At 39.1% G+C, this 21,832-nt stretch overlaps 1 protein-coding gene across 2 annotated transcripts in view; it reads left to right on the top strand.

Annotated features, from left to right (window-relative positions):
* The window catches only part of ntsr1 (neurotensin receptor 1 (high affinity)), a 57,653-nt gene that overhangs the window by 7,948 nt on the left and 27,873 nt on the right, over positions 1-21,832 (top strand). For both annotated transcript variants that reach the window (XM_043710615.1, XM_043710614.1), the window contains exon 2: positions 12,097-12,298. In XM_043710615.1, the coding sequence (XP_043566550.1) occupies positions 12,097-12,298 (202 nt within the window). The remainder of the gene's footprint in view (positions 1-12,096; positions 12,299-21,832) is intronic.

The following is a 21,832-nucleotide window of genomic DNA, read 5'->3' as shown; positions in this document are numbered from 1 at the left end:
CATAGGTTTAGGGTGAGAGGGGAAAGATATAAAAGAGACCTAAGGGGCAACTTTCTCACGCAGACCATGGTACATGTATGGAATGAGCTGCCAGAGGATGTGGTGAAGGCTGGTACAATTGCAACATTTAAGAGGCATTTGGATGTGTATATGAATAGGAAGGGTTTGGAGGGATATGAGCCGGGTGCTGGCAAGTGGGACTAGATTGGATAGGGATATTTGGTCAACATGGACGGGTTGGACCGAAGGGTCTGTTTCAGTGCTGTACATCTCTATGACTATATTCACTATCCTCCTTGCATTAAAACTATATGCACTTCAGGCCATTACTTCTTTTGTTTTCATCTGCTCTCTGCCTACTCTTCCTCTTGGTAATACTAACCTCATGATCCTTACAGACTCTAGTTTCCATCTCACTGTCTACTAGTCTTCTCCTCTGATTCCCAGCCCCCTGCCACATTACTTTAAACCTCCCCAACAGCAGTAGCAAAAATTTCCCCAAGGACATTCATTCCAGTCTGGTTAGTCCCACCTTCCCCAGTACCTGAACCCCTCCCTCATACACCTTCCTTCAAGCCACGTGTTCATCCTGTCTATTCTTTCATTTCTATCCTGGCTAGCATGTGGCACTGGTAGCAATCCTGAGATCACTACCTTTGAGATCCTCCTCTTTAACTTTTCTCCTAGTTCCCTGAATTTAGCTTTCAGGACCTCATCTAGTTTTTTACTATGTGCACAACGACAACTGGCTGTTCACCCTCCCCTTTCAGAATGCTCTGCAGCCGATTGGTGACATCCCTGACTCGAGTACCTGGGAGGCAAAATTCCATCCGGGAGTCACATTTTCAACCACAGAACCACCTATCTACTCCCATTACAATAGAATCCCCTATGACTATCCCCTATGAGTCTTTTTCCTTCCCTTCTGAACAGCAGTGCCTACCACGGTGCCATGATCCTGGCAACTGCTGCCTTCCCCTGGTGAGCCATCACCCCCAACAGTATACAAAACACTATACCTGTTTTGGAGAGAGATGACCACAGGGGACACTTGCACTGCTTTCCTACTCTTTCTCTGCCTTTTGGTCACCCATTCACTGTTTCCCTCAGCCATCCTAACCTGCGGTGTGACCAGTTCACTAAATGTGCTATCCACGACCTCGTCAGTATCACGGATGCTCCACAGTGAGTCCATCTGCAGCTCCAGAGCTGTCATGCGGTAAAACAACAGCTGCAGCTGGACACACTCCTTGCAAGTGTAAGAGTCAGGGATGTCAGCCACGTCCCTGAGCTCCCACATCAAGCAAGAGACACAAGCCATGGGTCTGAGGTCCCCTGCTATTGTAAGCCTTAGCTTTATATCATCTAATGAAATCCCGTTGCTTAAGTGATTCTGAAAATATTGGTCTGCAGGTTTCCCTGTCCTGTACATGAGGTACATATTAAATACTTAACATATCTCTTGTGTGTTTCCTGAAGCAAGAAAACCAAACAATGCACTTAAATATATGTGCAGAGTCCTTTTCTTCTGGTTTGAGGAGGGTGGGGGAGGGAGACACTACACATGTAGTATCTCACGTTTAGCCGCTGCCCAAATATATACTAAGTCCTTACCTTCCAGACAACCTCCTGGTTTCCATCGTCACCTCCGCTCTGTCTCCCGTTGCTCCCGGAAGGAAAAAGGATTAACTAAAGGGATTAACAACCACCGACATGCTTGTTGCTGGATTTTGGCTGTTGCTGCAATTCTGTATTCTTTAGATGCATTATGATATTTGTTAAAAGTCTGGCTGTTGCTGAAGAACTCTCCTGATGATATAAATATTGGTGTTTAAATACTTGTGTACTCATCAGTTGCTCAAGATATGGATAGACTACTAAGCCACTCTTAGAGTTGATCTTAGTTTATAAATTATGAAATTGGGCATCAAGTATCTTGTTATTGTAATCACAAAAATGCTGACATAGTTCCTGGGGACAATATTATGAGAAACTGTTGTATGTTATTGAAAGGGATTTGTTTACCCAAAGCGTTCCACAGTGCCACAGAGACCTGACATTTCAGTTAGTGGAAGATCAAAGTCTGTACACGAAATTGTGCATTACAAAGACTTTTTGTCAACTAATGTCTCGAAAGAAGATTTGGCCCTAGTCTTTCAGCCACGTGTAACATCAAATCTATCATCCTTCCAATACATTGCCTGTTTTTTCTATGATTCCAATAATCTGTTTTCAACCAGTCTTCTGGACAACATCACCCTCTGTGTAAAGAAAAACTAGATGACTTTTGCTGTAAAATTGGCCTCAATGGTCTGCATTTTCTTTTCCCATTGCTTAAGTGATTCTGAAAATATTGGTCTGCAGGTTTCCCTGTCCTGTACATGAGGTACATATTAAATACTTAACATATCTCTTGTGTGTTTCCTGAAGCAAGAAAACTCCATTTTGTCATTATTCCTTATAACTCATCGCTGTACCACAGGGGATCAATCTTATTGCTGTTCTGCATACTTCCTTTAAAGTCTGTGCTCTCCTGATGCCATGGTAACCAGAACTGGACAGAATAGTTCAGGTATAGCTTTGTATAGCCTTCAGTATGACATGTGGGGACATTTGAACTAAGAAAATTGTAATTGACTAGACACTGTATCTTAAAGCTGTTTAAAAGTTTTAATTCCTGAAGATTGAATAATTTTGGCATAATGAATTCCTTGAAAGTTCATCTCCAATGCAAGTATTTTGATAAAAGTCAATTTGTTGATGTAACTTGCCTGATTATATAGTGGTACTCAACCTAATGGCAAAAGAGGAGTAGCCTTGGTAATAAAAAATGTGATTAGAACCTTGGTGCAAAAGGGCTTAACCTCAGAAGATCACGAGGTGGAATCAGAATGAAATAAGTTGGAAATAGCAAAGGCAAAAAAAAAAAATCACTGATAGCACTAATTTATGGCCCCCTTACAAAACATATAATGTTGAGCAGAGTTTCAGTTTGGTATATTTATTGCTGCTAAGAAATGTTTGATCTCTATTGATTTTATTTTGTTTGCTACAATAAAAGTTTTAATATAAAATCTTGTCATCTGATTATTTTCATTAGTCATTGAAAAATTCTTCCCTTTTAAAATTATAATCAATCTCTATAGGGAATGTGACATAACATTTAAGATGGTTGTATTACAAGTCTGTAACCCAAAAGGAAAGCTCATCTGATATCATGAACAATGATAATACCATTTGCATCCAGTCTAATATATATGACACTCAGGTTCCTTTTGAAGATAGTTATTCTTTGTAGCAATGTATTTTATATTCATCTTGGCTGTTGTGTTATACTGCAAGTTGTAGTACCATTTGTGCAGAGTAAGCTCTTGTTTTTAAATATCATTGCAGGCAGACATTTGAAAGTAATATAGAAAAATAGCATGCATGTTGTAAATCTGAAATAAAAACAAACTGCTGAAAATACTCAGCAGGTCAGCCAGCTTCTGAGCTGGAAGAAACAGCAAAACAGCTGATGTTTCTGTTCAATGACCTTTTATCAGAACTTGAAAAGTTTGGAGATGTAATGGGATTCACAAAGTACAGAGGTGGGAAAAGGAAAAGGACAAAACATAAAGAGAGAGTCTGTTATAAAGTAGAAAGCATGAGAGATTAAATGACAAAATGGATGATAACAAATTTCAATAGGTCTGCCTACAAGGGGGGTAAATGGAACTTCTTCATAAAATGTAAACCTCAAGGTTCACTTACACATAAGCATCTCATTAACAGATCAACAATTTCTGTGTGTGGATATTAGTTCTCAGTTTGTCAATTTGTTTTGTAGACTGCTGCTGTTTCTGCACTGATCATGCATGTTTGATGTACCAATTTAATTCCGTTACCAATTTATACTTCTTAAACTTCCAGAAACAGTGCCAGAGACCTGGGTTTAATTCCTGCCTCAGGCAACTGTCTGTGTGGAGTTTGCACATTCTCCCCGTGTCTGCGTGGGTTTCCTCCGGGTGCTCTGGTTTCCTCCCACAGTCCAAAAATGTGCAGGTTAGGCGAATTGGCCATGCTAAGTTGCCCCTAATGTTAGGTGAAGGGGTAAATGTAGGGGAATGTGTCTGGGTGGGTTGCTCTTCGGAGGGTCGGTGTGGACTTGTTGGGCAGAAGGGCCTGTTTCCACACTATAAGTAATCTAAAAGCCTAAATCAAAAAGAACAAAGCGTAATACGACACAGGAACAGGTCCTTTGGTCATCCTAGCCTGCACTGACATATTTTGCTCTTCACACTAAAACTGTCTTCACTTACAGTATCTACATCCCTTTATTCCCTTCCTATTCATGTCTTTGTCCAGATGTTTCTTGAATACTGCTATCGTGTCTGCTTCCACTCCCTCCTCTGGCAGCGTGTTCCAGGCACTCATCACTCTTTATGTGAAAAACATGCTTTGCACATCTCTTTTAAACTTCCCTACTTGCACCTTGAACCTGTGTTAGGAGTAATTTACCCCTCCACATTGGAAAACACTATCCATGCTATTCACAATCTTATAAACTTCTGTCAGGTCACCCCTTAACCTCCTGCCTTCCAGTGAAAGCAAACCCAGTCTATCCAACCTTCCTTCACAGCTAAAATCCCCCATACCAGGCAACACCTTGGTAAGCCTTTTCTGTACCCTCTCCAAAGCATCCACACCCTTCTAATAGTATGATGACCAGAACTGTATGCAATATTCTAAGCGTGGCCTAAAGTTCTACAAAGCTGCAGTGCAACTTGCCTATTGTTATATTCAATGCCTCTTCCAATGAAAGCAAACATGCCAGTAGGCCTTTTTAACTACCTTGTCTATCTGCCTTCAGTGATCTATGGACCTGCACACCCAGATCGCTCTGCATATCAACACTCCTAAGGGTTCTGCTATTCACTGTATAACTTACACCTGTACGTGACCTTTCAAAATGTATCACCTCACATTTGTCTGGACTAAACTCCATCTGCCATTTTTCTGCCCATGCCGCCAATTGATCTATATTCTGCTTTATTCTCTGACAATCCTCCTCACTATCTGCAACTCCATCAATCTTTGTATTGTCCACAAACTTAGTAATTAGACCAGCTACATTTTCCTACAAATCATTTATGTAGCATGAACAGCAGAGGTCCCAGCACTGATCCCTGTGGAACATCATTGGCTACAACTCTCCGTTCTGAAAATCATCCTTCCACTGCTCCTCTGTGTCTCCTATGACTAAGCCAATTCTATTCATCTTGCCAGCTCATCTCTGATACCATGTGACCTTACCTTTTGGACCAGTTTGCCATGTCAATAAACTAAATTAAATAAAGTTCATTAAATTAAAAGGCTGAGTTTATTGGTTTATTATGAGTTCCCTAAAATTGGTGCAGATATTAATTACAGCAATACTTCTTACTTCAAGTACTATATCCTACCAACCTTCACAACTTAGAAATTAGTATATTGTAATTTCCCATAATTAGAATAGCAATGCCTGTGCTATCTATATTGACTCATTGCACAGACTCCCAACATATTGATCTATTGTGTATCATTGATACAACTACAGACTGAGTGTAGCTTGTCTCTACATTAGAACAGGCTACAGAATTCAGACTATGATATTATAAACAAAGAGCAGTGCTATGAATATTTAACAAAGTCATATCATATTCCTGTCACCATTTTGTTAATGGAGTCATTAGCATATTTCTAGTAAATGGATTGGCACTGCTGTTAAACTAACAGAGAGAAGAGCTTGTTTTGACCATATATTTTTCTATGATAACATTCTAAAAGCTAATTTATGGTTTTAAACTGCACTCAGTCTATGGATCTGTGCACAAATACATTGTAAGCCAACCTTATTGCTCATATTAAATTCATGCTCCATCACAAATATGAAATAATGCTTTAATTTATTCCAGTTACAATAATTGATGACACCGAAATGATTAAGTATGAGGTCACATTCTTACCACCAATTGGCATTATTTAAAATTACATTGACTCACAACTTGGATGGAGATTATACATTTTCTGAGGTCAGGTAGCCATCTAACAATTGCCACTGCAGTGAGAATTGATTTCCATTTCCAGAACAACTTTTAAATTTGTAGCTCAAAGCTACTCTGACTTTCGATTCATTTTTTGGTCCTTTCTCCTGACATAGGTAAGAATGCAGGAAATATAGAAACAGAAAAGTTATGAAACAGAAGCAAGACATTCAGCCCATCATGTATGTTCACTTGATAAATAGTTGTCCAGCCCAATACATTTTTGAATTCTTGGTTCTGTAACCTAGTCCTGCATATTTTGGAAATTGAAGTATAGAGATAATTTTATATAATATTTCACCACCTCCATCTTTCAGTGAGTGCATTCCATCACCCTTTGAGTGAGAAAAATACATTTTACTCAAATTCTCTCTCATTCATTGCCAATTCTTTTAAATCTATGGTCCTTTGTCATTGACCTCTTTGCAAAGGGAAATAGATCCTTACTAACCACTCTACCTAATTTTATATACTTCAATTAAATTCTGCCCCGCTATCTTTCCGACTCCAAGAAACATAACCCAGTCTAATCAATTTCTCCACAAAGCTGAAATTTCCCATTACTAGAAGTACCCTTATAAATCTCTAATGCTATCTTCGCTAGTGCAGTCATATGCTTCCAATAACACAGTGGCTCAGTATTCTGAACTGTGGTCCAACTAGCATTTTACTTAGTTTTACCATAGGCACCCTGCTTTTATATTTTCTGCATCAACTAGTAAACAGAATATCCTGAATGCTATCTTACCACCTTATCGACATGTCTTGTTGCCTCTAATGTATAACACTATGTAAGTAGAAAAATACAGAGGCTCTCGCTAAGATTATACAAAGTACTGGTCAGACCAAACCCGGAATACAGTGAACTGTTTTGGTCTCCTAATCCAAGGAATGATTGACTGGCATTGGAGGCAGTCTGAGAAGGATCTCAAGTATGGAGAGATTTTCTAATGAGGAGAGATTGAGTATGTTGATTTTGTATTCATTAGAGTTTAACAGAATGAGAGGAGATTTTATTGAAACATGCAAGATTCTTAGGGGGTTGACAAGGTAGGTGCAGAGAGGTTTCTTCTAGTGGAAGTAGAAACTAGGAGAGAACCAGATGGCTAATCTCAGACTAAGGAGATGTCCATTTGAGATAGGAAGTAGAGGTGCCGGTGTTGGACTAGGGTGGACAAAATTAAAAATAACCTGGTGTTCTGTGATTTTTAACATTTAAGACAGAGATTAGGAGAACTTTTTTTTCTTAGAAGGTGGTGAATCTGTGGAATTCTTTACTAAAGAGGGCTGTCGAGATTGGTTTATTATGTATACTCAAGGATGACATAATGATTCAGGAAATTAAGTGTTATGAGGATAGAGCAGGGAAATGGAATGAAGATAATCAGATCATGATTATACTGAATGGTGTAGAGGACATGATGGACTGAATGGCCTACTACTTCTGCTGTCTAATATTCAATATAATGTATTGAATTCTCCTGAAGAATGCAAGGCAAAAAATTTCAACTAAACATCTTCATTTAGCAATACTGAATTTTCATACTACTAATTAGTGCCTCTACTAATTAGTGCCTCTTTGTTGTAAATATACTAATGCAAAACATGCCAACTTGAATGTGGAAGGTGTCTATAAATTACATGGTTGCATAGCCATGCAGAACTGGGAATGTGCTGCCTATGGTACACACAACCAACATTTCCTTTCAGAGGCTCACACACACATTCCCTGTCAACCTTAAAGGGACCTCACACAACAAACAGAGGAAGGGTCTAAGGAAAGATCATTGGACCCAAAACGTTAAGCCTGATTTCTCTACACAGATGCTGCCAGACCTGCTGAGCTTTTGTAGCAATTTCTGTTCCTGTAGCTGTTGTTGAAGCGTTGCTTACTGGTGAATTCACAATCTCCAAGGGCCTTCAGACATGCAGCTGCAGATGTTGGAGCCTGTATATGATAGATTCACAGCAGATAGCTTCACAACAGATGATTAGTTCTAAGGATTCACATACCAAGCAGGACCTCCAACTCTCACACATGAAGGATCAATTTGATAGATAATTGATTTTTTTAACCAATGACTCACACTTCAGAACTACGCATACTGCTCGACCTGTTAAATATTTCCAGAACATTTGGTTTTCTTTTGTATCTCAAATCTATATCTTCAAGGTAATTGACCATTTATCACCTGAAAAGAGTTTTCAAATGCTTAGTTTACCAAAAACTCTTTTGATTTCAAAACCTCTATTAAATTTCCCTGAAAATTATCTGGTTAAGGAAGAACAAGGCTAATTTTTCTTTTCCCTCGACATTACTGAAACCCTTCATTCCTGTTGGAATTTGGCCTTTATTACTTGGGAATTGGAGTTTAAAAATAAGGAGGTCTTTGTGAACCTGTATTGGGTGTTTGTAGGGCACACCTGGAGTACTGTGTGTAGTTTTGGTTCATCTATTTAAGGAAAAATATGGCTGTACTGGCATTAGAAGTAGTTCAAAAGAGATACACTCGACTGATTCTTGGGATGACGGAGTTGACTGATCATGACTCCTAAACAGGTTAGACTTTCATTTGTTAGAGTTTAGAGGAATGAGGCGTGGTTTCTTTTTCAAACATATAAGATTCTGAGGGGCCTTGACAAGGTAAATGTTGAAAAGATGTTTATACTAATGGGGGAATTTCGCATTGGGGGATATTATTACAGAACATGAGGACACTCATTTTGAACTGAGATGGAAAACAATTTTCCCAGAGGCTTATGATCGTCTGTAATGCTCTGCCCCAAAGAGTTGTGGAGGTTAGGCTGCAAAGTATTTAAAGAGGAGGCAGATTTTTGAAAGGTGGGGGACTTGAGTGCTATGAGGAGCTGTAAGAAAGGGGAGTTGGAGCCTGGGGGAGATCAGCTATAATCTTATTGAATGGAAGGACAGGTTTAAGGGCTCATGCAGCCTACTCTTCCTCCTATTGCTTATGTTCTTATATTCTTATAATGTCAGTCTAGTAAATCTTTGTATCCTTTCTGGGGTTCATTCCTAAAGGTCTGAATTGAACAGCTATTTGCAAAAGTTCAGCATAACATAATGGATTATATATTGCATGTCTCTTTCATTATCCTCCTTTACTCAGATTGAACCTAGACCTTTATAATGCCAAAACAGCTATGCAAAAGTATTGCAAAGAATGGTTTCCTAATTTTACCCTGAAGTCTGGCTGTGATCTGATGAAGATGTGAGCTCTGTTGGAGAGCTCAGTATGATGTGAAAAGCTAATTAACAGCACTTGATATACTTGTTCCATTCATCCGTACCTGCTGACCTATACCCACCCAAACAATTAACATCATATGAAATGACACTTCAGGGAAGCATTATCTTTTCTCAATACAATTGCTATGGGTTAATATTTAGAGCCAATTCTCACGCAATTACCTTAGTTGGTAGTATCAAAAATTCTGAATTTCAGCTTCTGTTGGCGTGCTGCTTGACTGCCCTTAGTCACAGTGTGGCTGGTGCTGATTTAACTCCAGATTTGTGTTTCAAATGTACTGTTATCCCATACTGGATTAAGGACTGAAGTGTTTTACTTCGCTGTCAAGTATATGGAAGAGCTTCATATCATCCTAAGGGAAGAATTTGAAATCTGATTCCTGTTTGTGAGCTTTGGCAGAATATTTGTAACATTGGCAATGCTCAAAAGAGTATAGGATAGCTTAAAATAAAACATTTAAGAAAAGAATCACAAGCAATACATGAAGTTAAGGTCATTTTAAATAGTTATCTTTACCAATTGTTCACATTTGTCAGCAGATCACTAACCTGCGATGTTAAGATGCCAGACATAAAACATTGTACTGAAAGGTGGCATGAAAGAGAAATTGAGGCCTGGGCAGATCAACTATGATCTCATACAATGGTAGTATGGACTTGAGGGACTGAATAGCCTGTTCCTGCTCACATCTTTTCTGTTTATGTTTTAAGTGGCCTAAACCTTGTACTAAGACAGTGTCCCTTTAGTCCTAGACCCCTCCCATCCTTATCCATCCTTCCTGCACTTACATTATGGAGCCCTGTAAGAATTTTATATCTTTAATGAGATTTCCTCTCATTTTTTCAAAACTTTAGAGAGTATAGGTGCAGCCTTTTCATCTTTGTCTCATAAGGTGATCCTATCCTCCCAACCTGGTGAAACCTTCCTTAAGTTCCCTCAACAACATCTGTATCCTTTTTTGGGTGATGTTATGATCCCTGTTGATGGTAATACTGGACAAGTCAAATCCCAGCATGAAGCTTATTCTTATGGACCAAATAGTTTTATTTTTGTTATTTATTTATAATGGTGTTCAGTTGCTGAATATATTGACAAGAGGGTTCCAATGCATCTTTAATAAAATAAAATAAGTTTATTATACAAAGGGAAAAGAACAGTACATGGAGGAATGATAATATTGGAAGATCCTATCATAAACAGTTAAGTGAAAGATTCAGCTCTTTCTCCAGCAATATACTTTACAGACACTGAACCCCAAAACAGTATCACTCCTATTTTCACTTTAGAGTTTCTTACTCAACTAGTGAGGTCACAAGTGTTTCCTTTCAGACCACATTCCTTTCTGCACATTCATCACTGGTGAAAAACAGCTTGTTGAAAAACTTATTTTAGTTAAAAACTTAAGTAATTTCTCACAAGAGCCTTGATAATAATTTGGATTAAGTCACATGCCTTCTTGAAAAGGCGAAAGTGAGGACTGCAGATGCCGAAGATTAGAGTCAAGATTAGAGTGGTGCTGAAAAAGCACAGCAGGTCAGGCAGCATCCGAGGAGCAGGAAAATTGACGTTTCCCCAGTTTTGTTAAATGTGATTTCTCTTTCAAATGCTGCTCAAACCTATTATCATTCCAATCAAGGTGAAATAACAGAACTTTGATTGCTTTGATTAACCAGCCAAGTCATCACCAGAGCTGAACACTGGAGAGCCACTTAGTGTAAACATTCATTGTTCTCAACAGAAGTCAGCCAAAAGGGAACCTGGGCCATGTGTTGAGTGGTTGTCACCTCAATCATATCCATTTAACATGAACTACTGAATATACCACCATAACTGCAGACACCTATGTACGACTGGCAAAGCTGTTTGTTCACTGTAGGCAGTGGATTAGGAAGCTGTGATCTCCCCAATGGCACAGAGTACAGAACGATCAGTTCCAAAGGTCCACCCATCCCCAGCAACAAAAATAGATCAGTAACAACAATTACTGTGGCAACAGCACTTTGCATGGGAGCAAAACTTCCTGAAGAAGGAACATCACCTTAGGAATAGCAGATACCAGATGAACAGTGAATGGAAGTGCATGTTAGAAGATGTTCTATAAACTATGAATGTACAATGCATATGCAGAGACTGTCCAGAAGTTGAACTGATGAGACATGTGATTCTGTTAACAAATGATCATTTTCCTTGTGGTCAAGTACGCTGGGCAACATATGTCACTTGCAACTGCAAATTATAGCGTGTGCAATGTTTGTACTTTTTTTCTGTGAAAAGTCTAGGAGAATGGTTGGGAACATTTGGAGAAATACAGTTGTTGCTTTAAGTATTTAGATAGTTTGTCATTGTCATATGATCTGTACCTCTGCTGCAAGTGCCTTTTGTGAGCAATCTGTGACAAGTATGAAAGACACATCACTTTTAACAGTGGCTGTGCCTTCAGTCATCTTCCTACACCTTTCCACCTCATTACCTTGCTTTTGTTGTTTAGCATTTTTCTTAAAACATAGCTGTTTGAATTAGTTCTTGATGATCTGACCTTAATACCTCCTTATGTGTTTTGGTGTCATATTTTGTTTTAAAATGCTCCTATAAACCACTTTGAGTAGTTTCATTATGCTAAAGACACTATATAAATATAAGCTGTTATTGTAACAGTTTGGAACACAGCCCATCAATTTTCAGGGTCATTTCAAAGCTATATTGCTGATTATTACAGCCTTATTTTTCTATTTTCTAATTACACCCATTTGTCTTATTTGTAGGTGAATGCATTTCTCTCCTTTGTTATACCCATGGTAATCATTTCAGTCCTGAATACAATCATCGCCAATCAGCTAATAGCGATGTTCAAACAAGCAGCTCAAGATGGCCAGGTGTGCACAATTGAGGGAAGGCAAACCATGCTAAGCATTTCAGTGGAGCCAAGCCGTGTCCAGTCTCTCCGACATGGAGTTAAAGTTCTCCGTATGTATCAACCTTACATTATTTACTTATGTTATGAATAATGCATCCTTTGGTAAAGAACTTTATTGTGCAAAAACTGTCTTCATCCATATCACTCTGACATTACGTGACCAGTGGAGACTGTTTGTATCTAATTTGATGTGAGCTGTGAGCCACACACACAAATGTCACTGATAGTTTCCTTGCAATATTCTGTTGACCAACCATTGTATTTCCAACAGAGGTTGGTGCCTACCTCAGATCCAGCCATGAGTCTGAGACACACAGTATTACCAAGTTCTCACTGATTTTCTGCTTCAATTATGACATCTGTCAGAACAAGCTTTTGCCAATATGGAACTAAATAAAGGTTCAAACTGGCTCTGTAAAAGCAGAGAGCAAAATCAAATTAGAATATATACCATCGTTGTTAACTCAATTTTATAAACTGTCAGCTGCATCAGCATAGAGGAAATATCATGACCTATAGAGGGAGGGAATCACAAACCTATGAGTTGCATTAACAGTCGAAGCCTATTCCCATTTTTAATAAAAAAATTTAAAAGCTATGGATCAGGAGAAATGCTCTCTTAGCCAGAATACAACATTTTAGGCATTGGAGGTTGGAGCAGACAAGTGGTAAAGGTGAAGAGAAAGGAAGATTGGAATGTTCAGTCAGTTACTGAGATAAATAAAATCTCCGCAGGCCTAGCATTACTGTTTGGGAATGTTAGCTGAGATTCACCGTTCATCTGGGGGCCTCATAAAGAGTTTCTATTCTTTATTGAAGCCTGACCAATATTTACCAATGAGACGGCACCATCTCCAGTTGTGACGCAGTTAATTTTTATGTGATGATATCCTTCCAAGCCATCAATGATAACTCCATCACTTCATTGCTGCATCTATAAGTGACAGTAGACTTGCTTGCCATCAGAAATGTTTCTGTCACTTCCCAAATGCAAAGGAAGGAACAACAAATGAGTGTAAAAGGAAAATACAGTTGAAATCTGAAGCAAGCATATACAATGATGGAGAACCTCTTCAGATCTGGTAGCATCTGTCGGGGAGAAACAGAGTAAACATTTGAAGTCTGATGTGACTCTTCTTCAGAACTGAATGCCTGCTATGGTTCTTCTTCAGAAGAGGGAAATATTCCTTTAATAAGATTCAATACTTCCACTTGCACAGGTCCAAAATGATGGCACGAGGGCATTTGCAAGGTCTTTGCATAGTAATGCTATTGCATATATATTTAGGAGTGGCTGTGTCCAATTAATATGACGATGGCATCAGTCTACATACAGAATAATACAAATTAATGGATAAGAACCTGCCAGCAATAAATTTGTGACAGCTTACAGTGGCACCTTTAATGAACGAAGCAGTTAGACTATATAGCTGGTGGTTTCAAGTAAGCCTTGATTGCCACAAAATATAGCCCTTCACTTCAGGAGGCGACATCAACAATCTGCTGGGGTTAACTGACAGCAACCATTTCAAATCTGATATAGTTCCTTTCCGTTGTGTACAAAGGAATGATTACTGCATGTTTGGTTCAGTCATGGATTGCAGATTGTGAAATCCTGCAGATTCATCATCTGGAAGTGAAAATGACCATAGCCACAATTACACTGTCTGCTGTATTGGTAAAAGGTACTTAACTCACTGTCACTGGCCTCAGGTCTTCTTGCAAGATGACACAGAGGCCACAGACCTCCTGCATGAGATTCACTGCCGATAAAGGCACTGTGTTGAGAGATGTCGGCAAAGCTAACCTTTCACCTTGTAGGCCTTCAGCTGAGTCCAGTGCCTTCTTTTATGACATGCCTTGTGTTCAATCTCCTCTGTTACTTCCAGCAACATGTGGCTACATTGTATATGCTGCAGCTCATCTTCTTTGCAGCTGCTGGCCCTCCCTCTATTGCCACAGCCTTCCTCATATTTTTAAATGCCTGAGGATTTCTGCCTTGAACACCCTTTGAGACACACAGTTCCAAAGACCACCAGTGTGGATAATTTAATCCAACCTGTACTCAGAGTAAAAAGTCTCTAGTCCAGGCAATGTCCATATGAATCATCTCTGTGCTCTCTCTAGTGTAGTCACATTTTTCCTGCAGTGCAGTGACCAGAACTGCAGGCGGTAATCCTGCAGTAACCTAACCAATGTTTTACACAATTCCAGCATTATCTCTCAGCTCTCGTATGTTATGCATCAGACAACACAAGTAGGCATCCTATATGCATCCATGCCCAGCCACGCGCTGTCTGTATACCCACATTAAAACATCTATGGGTATGGATCTAAGGCCTCTTGGTTCCTCTGTATTTATTACTATCCCCTACTATTTATTCTGCATTCACTGTTATTCCCAGATGCAATATCTCATATAGCTCCATTTAGTCATCCAGCTTGCTTGTCTCCTGAAGGAAAGGACTGGAGGCTGCTTATCCGAACCGAATCAGCAGCAATAGCCATGTGCCAACATAAAACTCTGTCTATGGCTGACGGAAGACTTACTATTTTTACTCCCTTTATTGATGAGTTCATCTTAATTTCACACCTCCATGACTTCCCACTGTGCACTCACCTCCTCTGAACTGATGGCTTTGAATTTAATGGCAATGATGTTGTCCATGACAGCAGTCCGGAAAGCCGTGTTAGTTCTGTCATGGCTAGTTCTGGGAGTTGCAATACAATTTTGTGCTTATCAGGCAATTAACTGCCTGATGCTTGGATATTTGTCCCTTTGAGGAAGAATATCTTGCCTCTAAATGCTGTCGGATAGTCAGAGGTACAGCAGTGGCCATGGCAGAAAGAGGTCCTTAATTAACCGGTCAAAAGCTTCAATTGGCCTTTGGAAGTGAAGGATGTTCTTGATTTCCCCAACCCCCTACTGGATCATGAGGAGCTAGGAAGGTGACAGGCACCCTTTGGCTGCCTAAACCCCGATTGTCCTCAGAGATGGATTACTCCCACGTACATGACTTGTGAGATAAGGCTAAGGAATGACTGTACACACCAAAAGGCTATTACCTTAATGATTGCAATTGCCTTCGCACCTCAGGGATATAGGATCTCCTCCATTTCACTCCTTATTCATTCTGGCAAAGATGAAAAGAAATGCAGCATTCTGTGATGCCAGCCTGACGGCATTTTGTATAAATTGCTGCTGAACCAACTTTCATCACCCCGAGAAAATTCCAGATAGTTTATATAAATAGTGAGTGGGCAAAAATCTGGCAGATGGAATATAATGTGGGAAATTGTGAAGTTGTTCATTTTGCCAAGAAGAACGACAAAGCAGGGTATTACTTATGGAGACTGATTGTGGAATTTTAAGATGCAGAGGGATTTAGGTGTTCCAGTGCATTAGACTTAAGATCTTTATGTGTAGGTAAAGCAGGTGATAAAGAAGAGTGATGAGGAGCTGTCCTTTTTACGAGAGGAATTGAACATAAAAGTAATGATGTTATTCTTCAATGCCTAGAGGGCATTGGTGAGACCACATCTTGAATACTGTCTGCAGTTTTGGTTTCCATATTTATGGAAGTATTTAAATACATTGGAGGTAGTTATAAAGAGGTTTACTATATTAATACCTGGAAGAAATGAGTTGAATTATAACAATAAATTGGACAGGCTTGTTCCAGTAAAGGCTGACTTGATTGAAGTGCATAAAATCGTGAATGGTCATTACAGGGTGGATGTGGGAAGGATGTTTCTTTTTGTGGGTCAGTCTAGGACTAGAGGGCGCTGTTTTGAAATTAGGGTTTTCACTCTTAAGACAGAGATGAGGAGAATACTTTTTCTCTGAGGATTGGGTGACTTTGGAACTCTGTGCCACAAAAGCCAGCAGAGGCTGTTTGTTGAATATTTTTAAGACAGAAATGGATAGATTTTTGTTAAGCAAGGGAAGCTAAGGCTATTTGAGATAGATGGAAAACATGGAATTCAAAATACAGATCAGCCACATCCTTATTGAATGGTGAATAGTCTTATGGAGCTAAATGGTCTTTTTCTGCTTGTGTTTTGTATGTAAGTACATTGTCTCTTTCATTACAGTTCAAAATTCAGAAATTGGCAGATGTGTTACTAATACCAGTACTGTGTGAAAACTTCTCATTGAACATGAGAAAAAAGTCATACTTTTCAACAATTGTCAATAACAACACTGGCATCTACCTGACAATGTGGAAAATTACCCAGTTATGTCCTGTACATAAACAGCAGGGCAAATCCAACTTGGCCAATTAAAACCCCATCAGAATACTCTCGATCATCAGTAAAGTAATGGAAGGTGTCATCAACAGTGCTATCCAGCAACACTTGCTCAGCAATAACCCTCTTAATGATGCCCAGTTTGTGCTCCATCAGGGCTACTCAGCTCCTGACCTCATTACAACCTTGATTCAAACATAGACAAAAGAGCTGAATTCCAGAGGTGAGGTAAGAGTGACTGCCTTTGACATCAAGACCACATTCAACTGAATATGGCATCAAGGAGCCTGAGCAAAACTAGAATCAATGGATATCAGGGAGAAAACTCTCCATTTGTTGGAGCCATACATGGCATATAGGAAGCTCCAGGACATCTCTGCAGGAGTTCCTCAGGGTAGTGTCCTCAGCCCAACCATCTTTAACTACTTCATCAATGACCTTCCCTTCATCATAAGGTCAGAAGAGGAGATGTTTGCCGATGATTGCACAATGTTCAACCATATTCGTGACGCCTCAGATACTGAAGCAGTCCATGTTCAAATACAACAATAGCTGGACAATATCCAGGCTTGGGCTGACAAGTGGCAAGTAACATTCATGTCACCTAAATGGCAGGCAATGACCATCTCCAATTAGAGACAATCTAACACCATCCCCTGACATTCAATGGTGTTGCAATCAATGAATGTCCTACTAACAATAAACATTGACTAGAAACTTAACTGGACTTCCACATAAATATAGTGGCTACAAGAGCAGGTCAAAGGCTGGTGAGTAACTCATTTCCTGATTCCCCAAAGCTTGTCCATCATCTACAAGAAGTGTGATGGAATATTCCCCATTTTCGTGGATGGAAGCAGTTCCGACAACTCTCAAGAGGCTTGACACATTGCAGGACAAAGTAGCCCGCTTGATTGGCACATCCACAAACATCCATTCCCTCCACAACTAACGCTCAATTTCAGCAGCATATACTATCTACAAGATGCACTTCAACCAACTCACCATCCTGACTTGGAAATGTATTGCTGTTTCTTCACTATCGCCAAGTCAAAATCCTGGCATTCTTACCCTATAGGAGTATGTAAACTGTAGCGATTAGAGAAGTCAACTCACCACCATCTTTTCTGGGGAAACTAGGGATGGGCAATAAATGCTGACCAGTCAGTGGTGGCCATATCCCACAAGTGAATAAAAGAAAGATAATATAAATGCAGCATTCCTGTAACCAAACTTGGCCCTGCATTGTTTAAATGAATGCCTGCACAGTAGGTAATAACGAGGTATTTCAACTTGATTCCACATCACGAAACAATTATGTCTGACATTGAAAGCTGCCTTCTGTGCTAATCAAAGAATTCAAAAAGTACAAACAAGCAAATTTTGATCTGCAAGATGTTGGTAACCATCCATCTCCATTGCCAAATTATTGAGTCAAAGTCTTAAAACACTGGAGTTTGTAACCTCATCACCACCCCGCCTGGCTTGACCCCTTCATTGTCCATAAATTGTCACATTGCTTTTATGGTATCGGGAATTGGATGGGCAATTGTGTTCACTGATTGCCACAATCTTGGTTCTTTCATTATTGACAATGGTCTGAGGTGGAACCAGCCTTTCAAAGCTTTTGTGTTATATGTGTCACTGAGATAAGCTTCTGACTGTACCGTCATACCATTAACAAGCCCATCTACTTCCACTTCCATGACCTTGCTTGACTCCACTGCCTCAGCTCATCTGATGCAGAAATTGTTATCTGCACCTTTGTGAGTTGAATATTCAAAGGCATATCTGGCAGCTTCCTATTTTTATATTCTGAGCAAATTTGAAGTCATCCAAAACTCTGTTCCCATATTCTAACTTGCATTATGTCGCATTCATCCATTAATTTAGGTGTTGGTCACTATCTTTGAGGAGAAAGTGAGGTCTGCAGATGCTGGAGATCAGAGCTGAAAATGAGTTGCTGGAAAAGCGCAGCAGGTCAGGCAGCATCCAGGGAACAAGAGAATCGACGTTTTGGGCATAAGCCCTTCTTCAGGAATCCTGAAGAAGGGCTTATGCCCGAAACGTCGATTCTCCTGTTCCCTGGATGCTGCCTGACCTGCTGCGCTTTTCCAGCAACACATTTTCAGCTCAGTGTTGGTCACTAGTCAAGCAACACCTCAATTTCAAAGTTAAATATATTATAATTCAACTTTGCCACGGGCTGGTTCCTCCCTTGACTGTAATCTTATCCAGTTTTTCCCTCTGAAATGTCTGCACTCTTCCAATTCTGGTATTTTGAACATTCTGGTATTTTTAATGTTCGTCCACAGAGTAGCTAAGTAGAAACTGTTCCAACATATCACAGGATCAAAAATGAGAGAACACTGATTTAAATTAATTGGTAAAGGAAGCAAAAGTGACATGAGGGAAATCGTTTTCACGCAGGAAATGCTTAAAGACTAGAATACACAGCTTGCGAATGTGGTGGAGGCAGGTTCAATTGAAACACTTATAAGGAAATTAGATTTTTATCTGAAAAGGATGAATACGCACGGTCATGGGGAAATGTTTAGAGAATAACAACAGGTGAATTGTCCATTCAAAGAATTGATGAAGTCTTTGTCATCTACTCTATTATTTCCAAGTGTAGCTGTGTCAGATTTGGTTTGATAATGCTCTTAAGTACCTTGGAACATTTTATCTAAATAAATGTTGCCATTATGTTTGTTGTTGTCATTGTTGTTGAACTTATTTTGGCACACTTCCCAAACTTGGGAAATGTTTTTACATCTTTTCCCCTACTTGTGGATATAGGAGACAGTATTGTTATTGTCAGTCACTTCCTGCTATGCTCCCTGTCTATAAAATCACTTTGTGAAGGTAACACTTTCGTTCTATTCAATTCACTTCACCACCCTTCTATCCTATGATGTTAAATAATGTATGAATTCGATTCCATTGCAATGTCATTTTCCATTGATTCATCCATGTATCTACTGTTCAGGTATAGGCTTGGACAATGAATATCAATACACTGCTGGTCATTTGTTGGATTCAATCCATTCATTCTCTAATCAATGATTTATGTTATACCCACAGCCCTTAATTGATAATGCCCCTTTTTACTACATTGAAAGTGCTGAGTGTGTGTGGTTTTGCTGACTACAATATTCAATGGGATGCTTGAATTTCCAAATAAGGGTTTAATGCATGAGGAATAGGATGACAAGAATAAGGAACATTTTGACATCCATGCTAGCCTACAACAGTCTGACATTCATTTCTCTAATTCTTTGTGTATATGATTCAGATATGAAGAAAGGTCATGTCATAATACTACGGATTGTTGCATTCTCTCTTGATCTAAGTTCAAAATGGATTAAAATGGAAGAGTCGTAGATACTTTAGCCATGGGAATCCTTTCATCAGTAGCTTTTTGGACTGTTTGCATTGTTGCTTTGTATTCGGAAGATACAGAAAGAACAAACAGTGTGATCACTAGGGTTGCTCAGATATTTGAAACCTGAGTGAATCATATGTCATTGATGTTTAAAAATACTTGCAGGGCCATGAATGATGTTTAGACTACCCCTGTTGTCTTGTCCAAACGGTTGGAATCGTAATAATTCTGATGTGGCATTTTATCCTGGCTGAAGCTTTTAGGAATAGCTAGCTTATGCCCTACAGTGTTCCTCACAGTAAGTCAGATAACATGCAATATCATGACAGAAGATTCACATCATGATAATGCACAATGTTTCATACCACGAGCATATGTATTTAAGTCACTGCTGCAAACAAGTTGTTTTGCATCATTTAGTCATCCTACACTTTCTATTGTGAAGTGATTACTGCTGTATCATTTAATAGTCATTGGGACATGTAAGATAGTAGCCTAAATCCCTCTCATTTTAGCTCTGTCTCTGCAGAGATGACTATCTATACTTGCTACCACCTACGGGAAAAAAGTAGAAACGTGAGTCTCAAAATGTAGGAAATTGTGGAACTATTGGAAGTCCATAAATACTGAAGAGGGGTCACTGGACCTGAAACATAAAGTTGGATTTCTGTCCACAGACGCTGCCAGACCTGCTGAGATTTTCCAGCAATTTCTGTTTTTGTTTCTGATTTCCAGCATCCATAGTTCTTTTGTTTTCTTTTATCATTCCAGAAAGCCTATAGAGCTCATTTTCTGAATTGCAAATGTTTAAAAGATTTGCCTTATTATTAAATTAGATTTTATTTCAAATACCTACAATTTATTGAATTTGTGTCCTCAGCAGGAACAAGACTCTACTACTACAATTTTGAACTAAAAAAAAACACCATTAGGCTTCAAGGGATTTGATCAGGACTGGAACTTACATTAAATTTGTATCAATTTACATTGCTCGGTTTTCTCTAGTAGTTAATGATAGAACCGTAGGAATATATAAGGTCAGAAAATACCACTGTGACCACCTAAGGGATCTTATTTGACTCAATTGTTCTCTTTGATGAATATATATCCTGTAACACTCATGTTAAGATTATTGGTCTGTACTGTACTACCTCTCTAAGCAGTCTGTTCCATATATTTTGCAACACCTGTTAAAGCAATGAAATTTAAAGTTGTTCAATGTTATCTGGTTTAACTCGAAAATAAATTGACGTGTTATCCTCTCTAAGAATGTACTTCAATATTAGATCATGGAGTGATCATCTCCATCATGACAAGCTTTGATCTGGCCATTGCTAGATCAGACAGTTCATTGGTATTTGGTTCTTTGGTGGGGTTTTCACTTCTGAGTAGAGTAAAATTTGCAGGATCAGTCTTAACCACTTTGATGCACAATTTCCATTGTGTAGTAATAATGTTAGATGTAGAGATTAACATACCTCCTACGTTCCAGCCATTTCTCAAAGGAAGAAATATCAGGGTAGCAAGAAATACCGTACAGGTTTTTTTAAAAAAATGATGGATCTCACACCATTATGAGTGATCATTTACAGAAAAATGGACTCACTAATCTTTCAATAAGCAGCCAATATGGGAAAGTCCATAATCGAGTAGAGAACCCAGAAGGGAAATGAAAAGCAGACGTGTCGTTAACAGAATACTGTTCAGTCTCCTCCTACGCAGCAGCTACCCCAGTTCACAGCTCAGCCTGTTTCAAGTGAACAGCAGAGCAGTTGTTCAACACAAGGTCATTATTCAAGTGGGTTTAAGGTATCTGAATGCAGTGTCCATACTTCATGGCAGAGGTCACATGAAGTCACTAGCAACAATATTTATACATGATTACATGCCAATTCAAATGTTTTACACAAAAAATTGCATGTCATCATATGCATTTTAACTTCCCCAA

The sequence above is a fragment of the Chiloscyllium plagiosum genome, chromosome 20 (genome assembly GCF_004010195.1).
Source record: "Chiloscyllium plagiosum isolate BGI_BamShark_2017 chromosome 20, ASM401019v2, whole genome shotgun sequence".
In the NCBI taxonomy this organism is placed as follows: Eukaryota; Metazoa; Chordata; class Chondrichthyes; order Orectolobiformes; family Hemiscylliidae; genus Chiloscyllium; species Chiloscyllium plagiosum.
The sequence above is the reverse complement of the archived record's forward strand: the minus strand, read 5'-3'. Positions and strand labels throughout refer to the sequence as shown.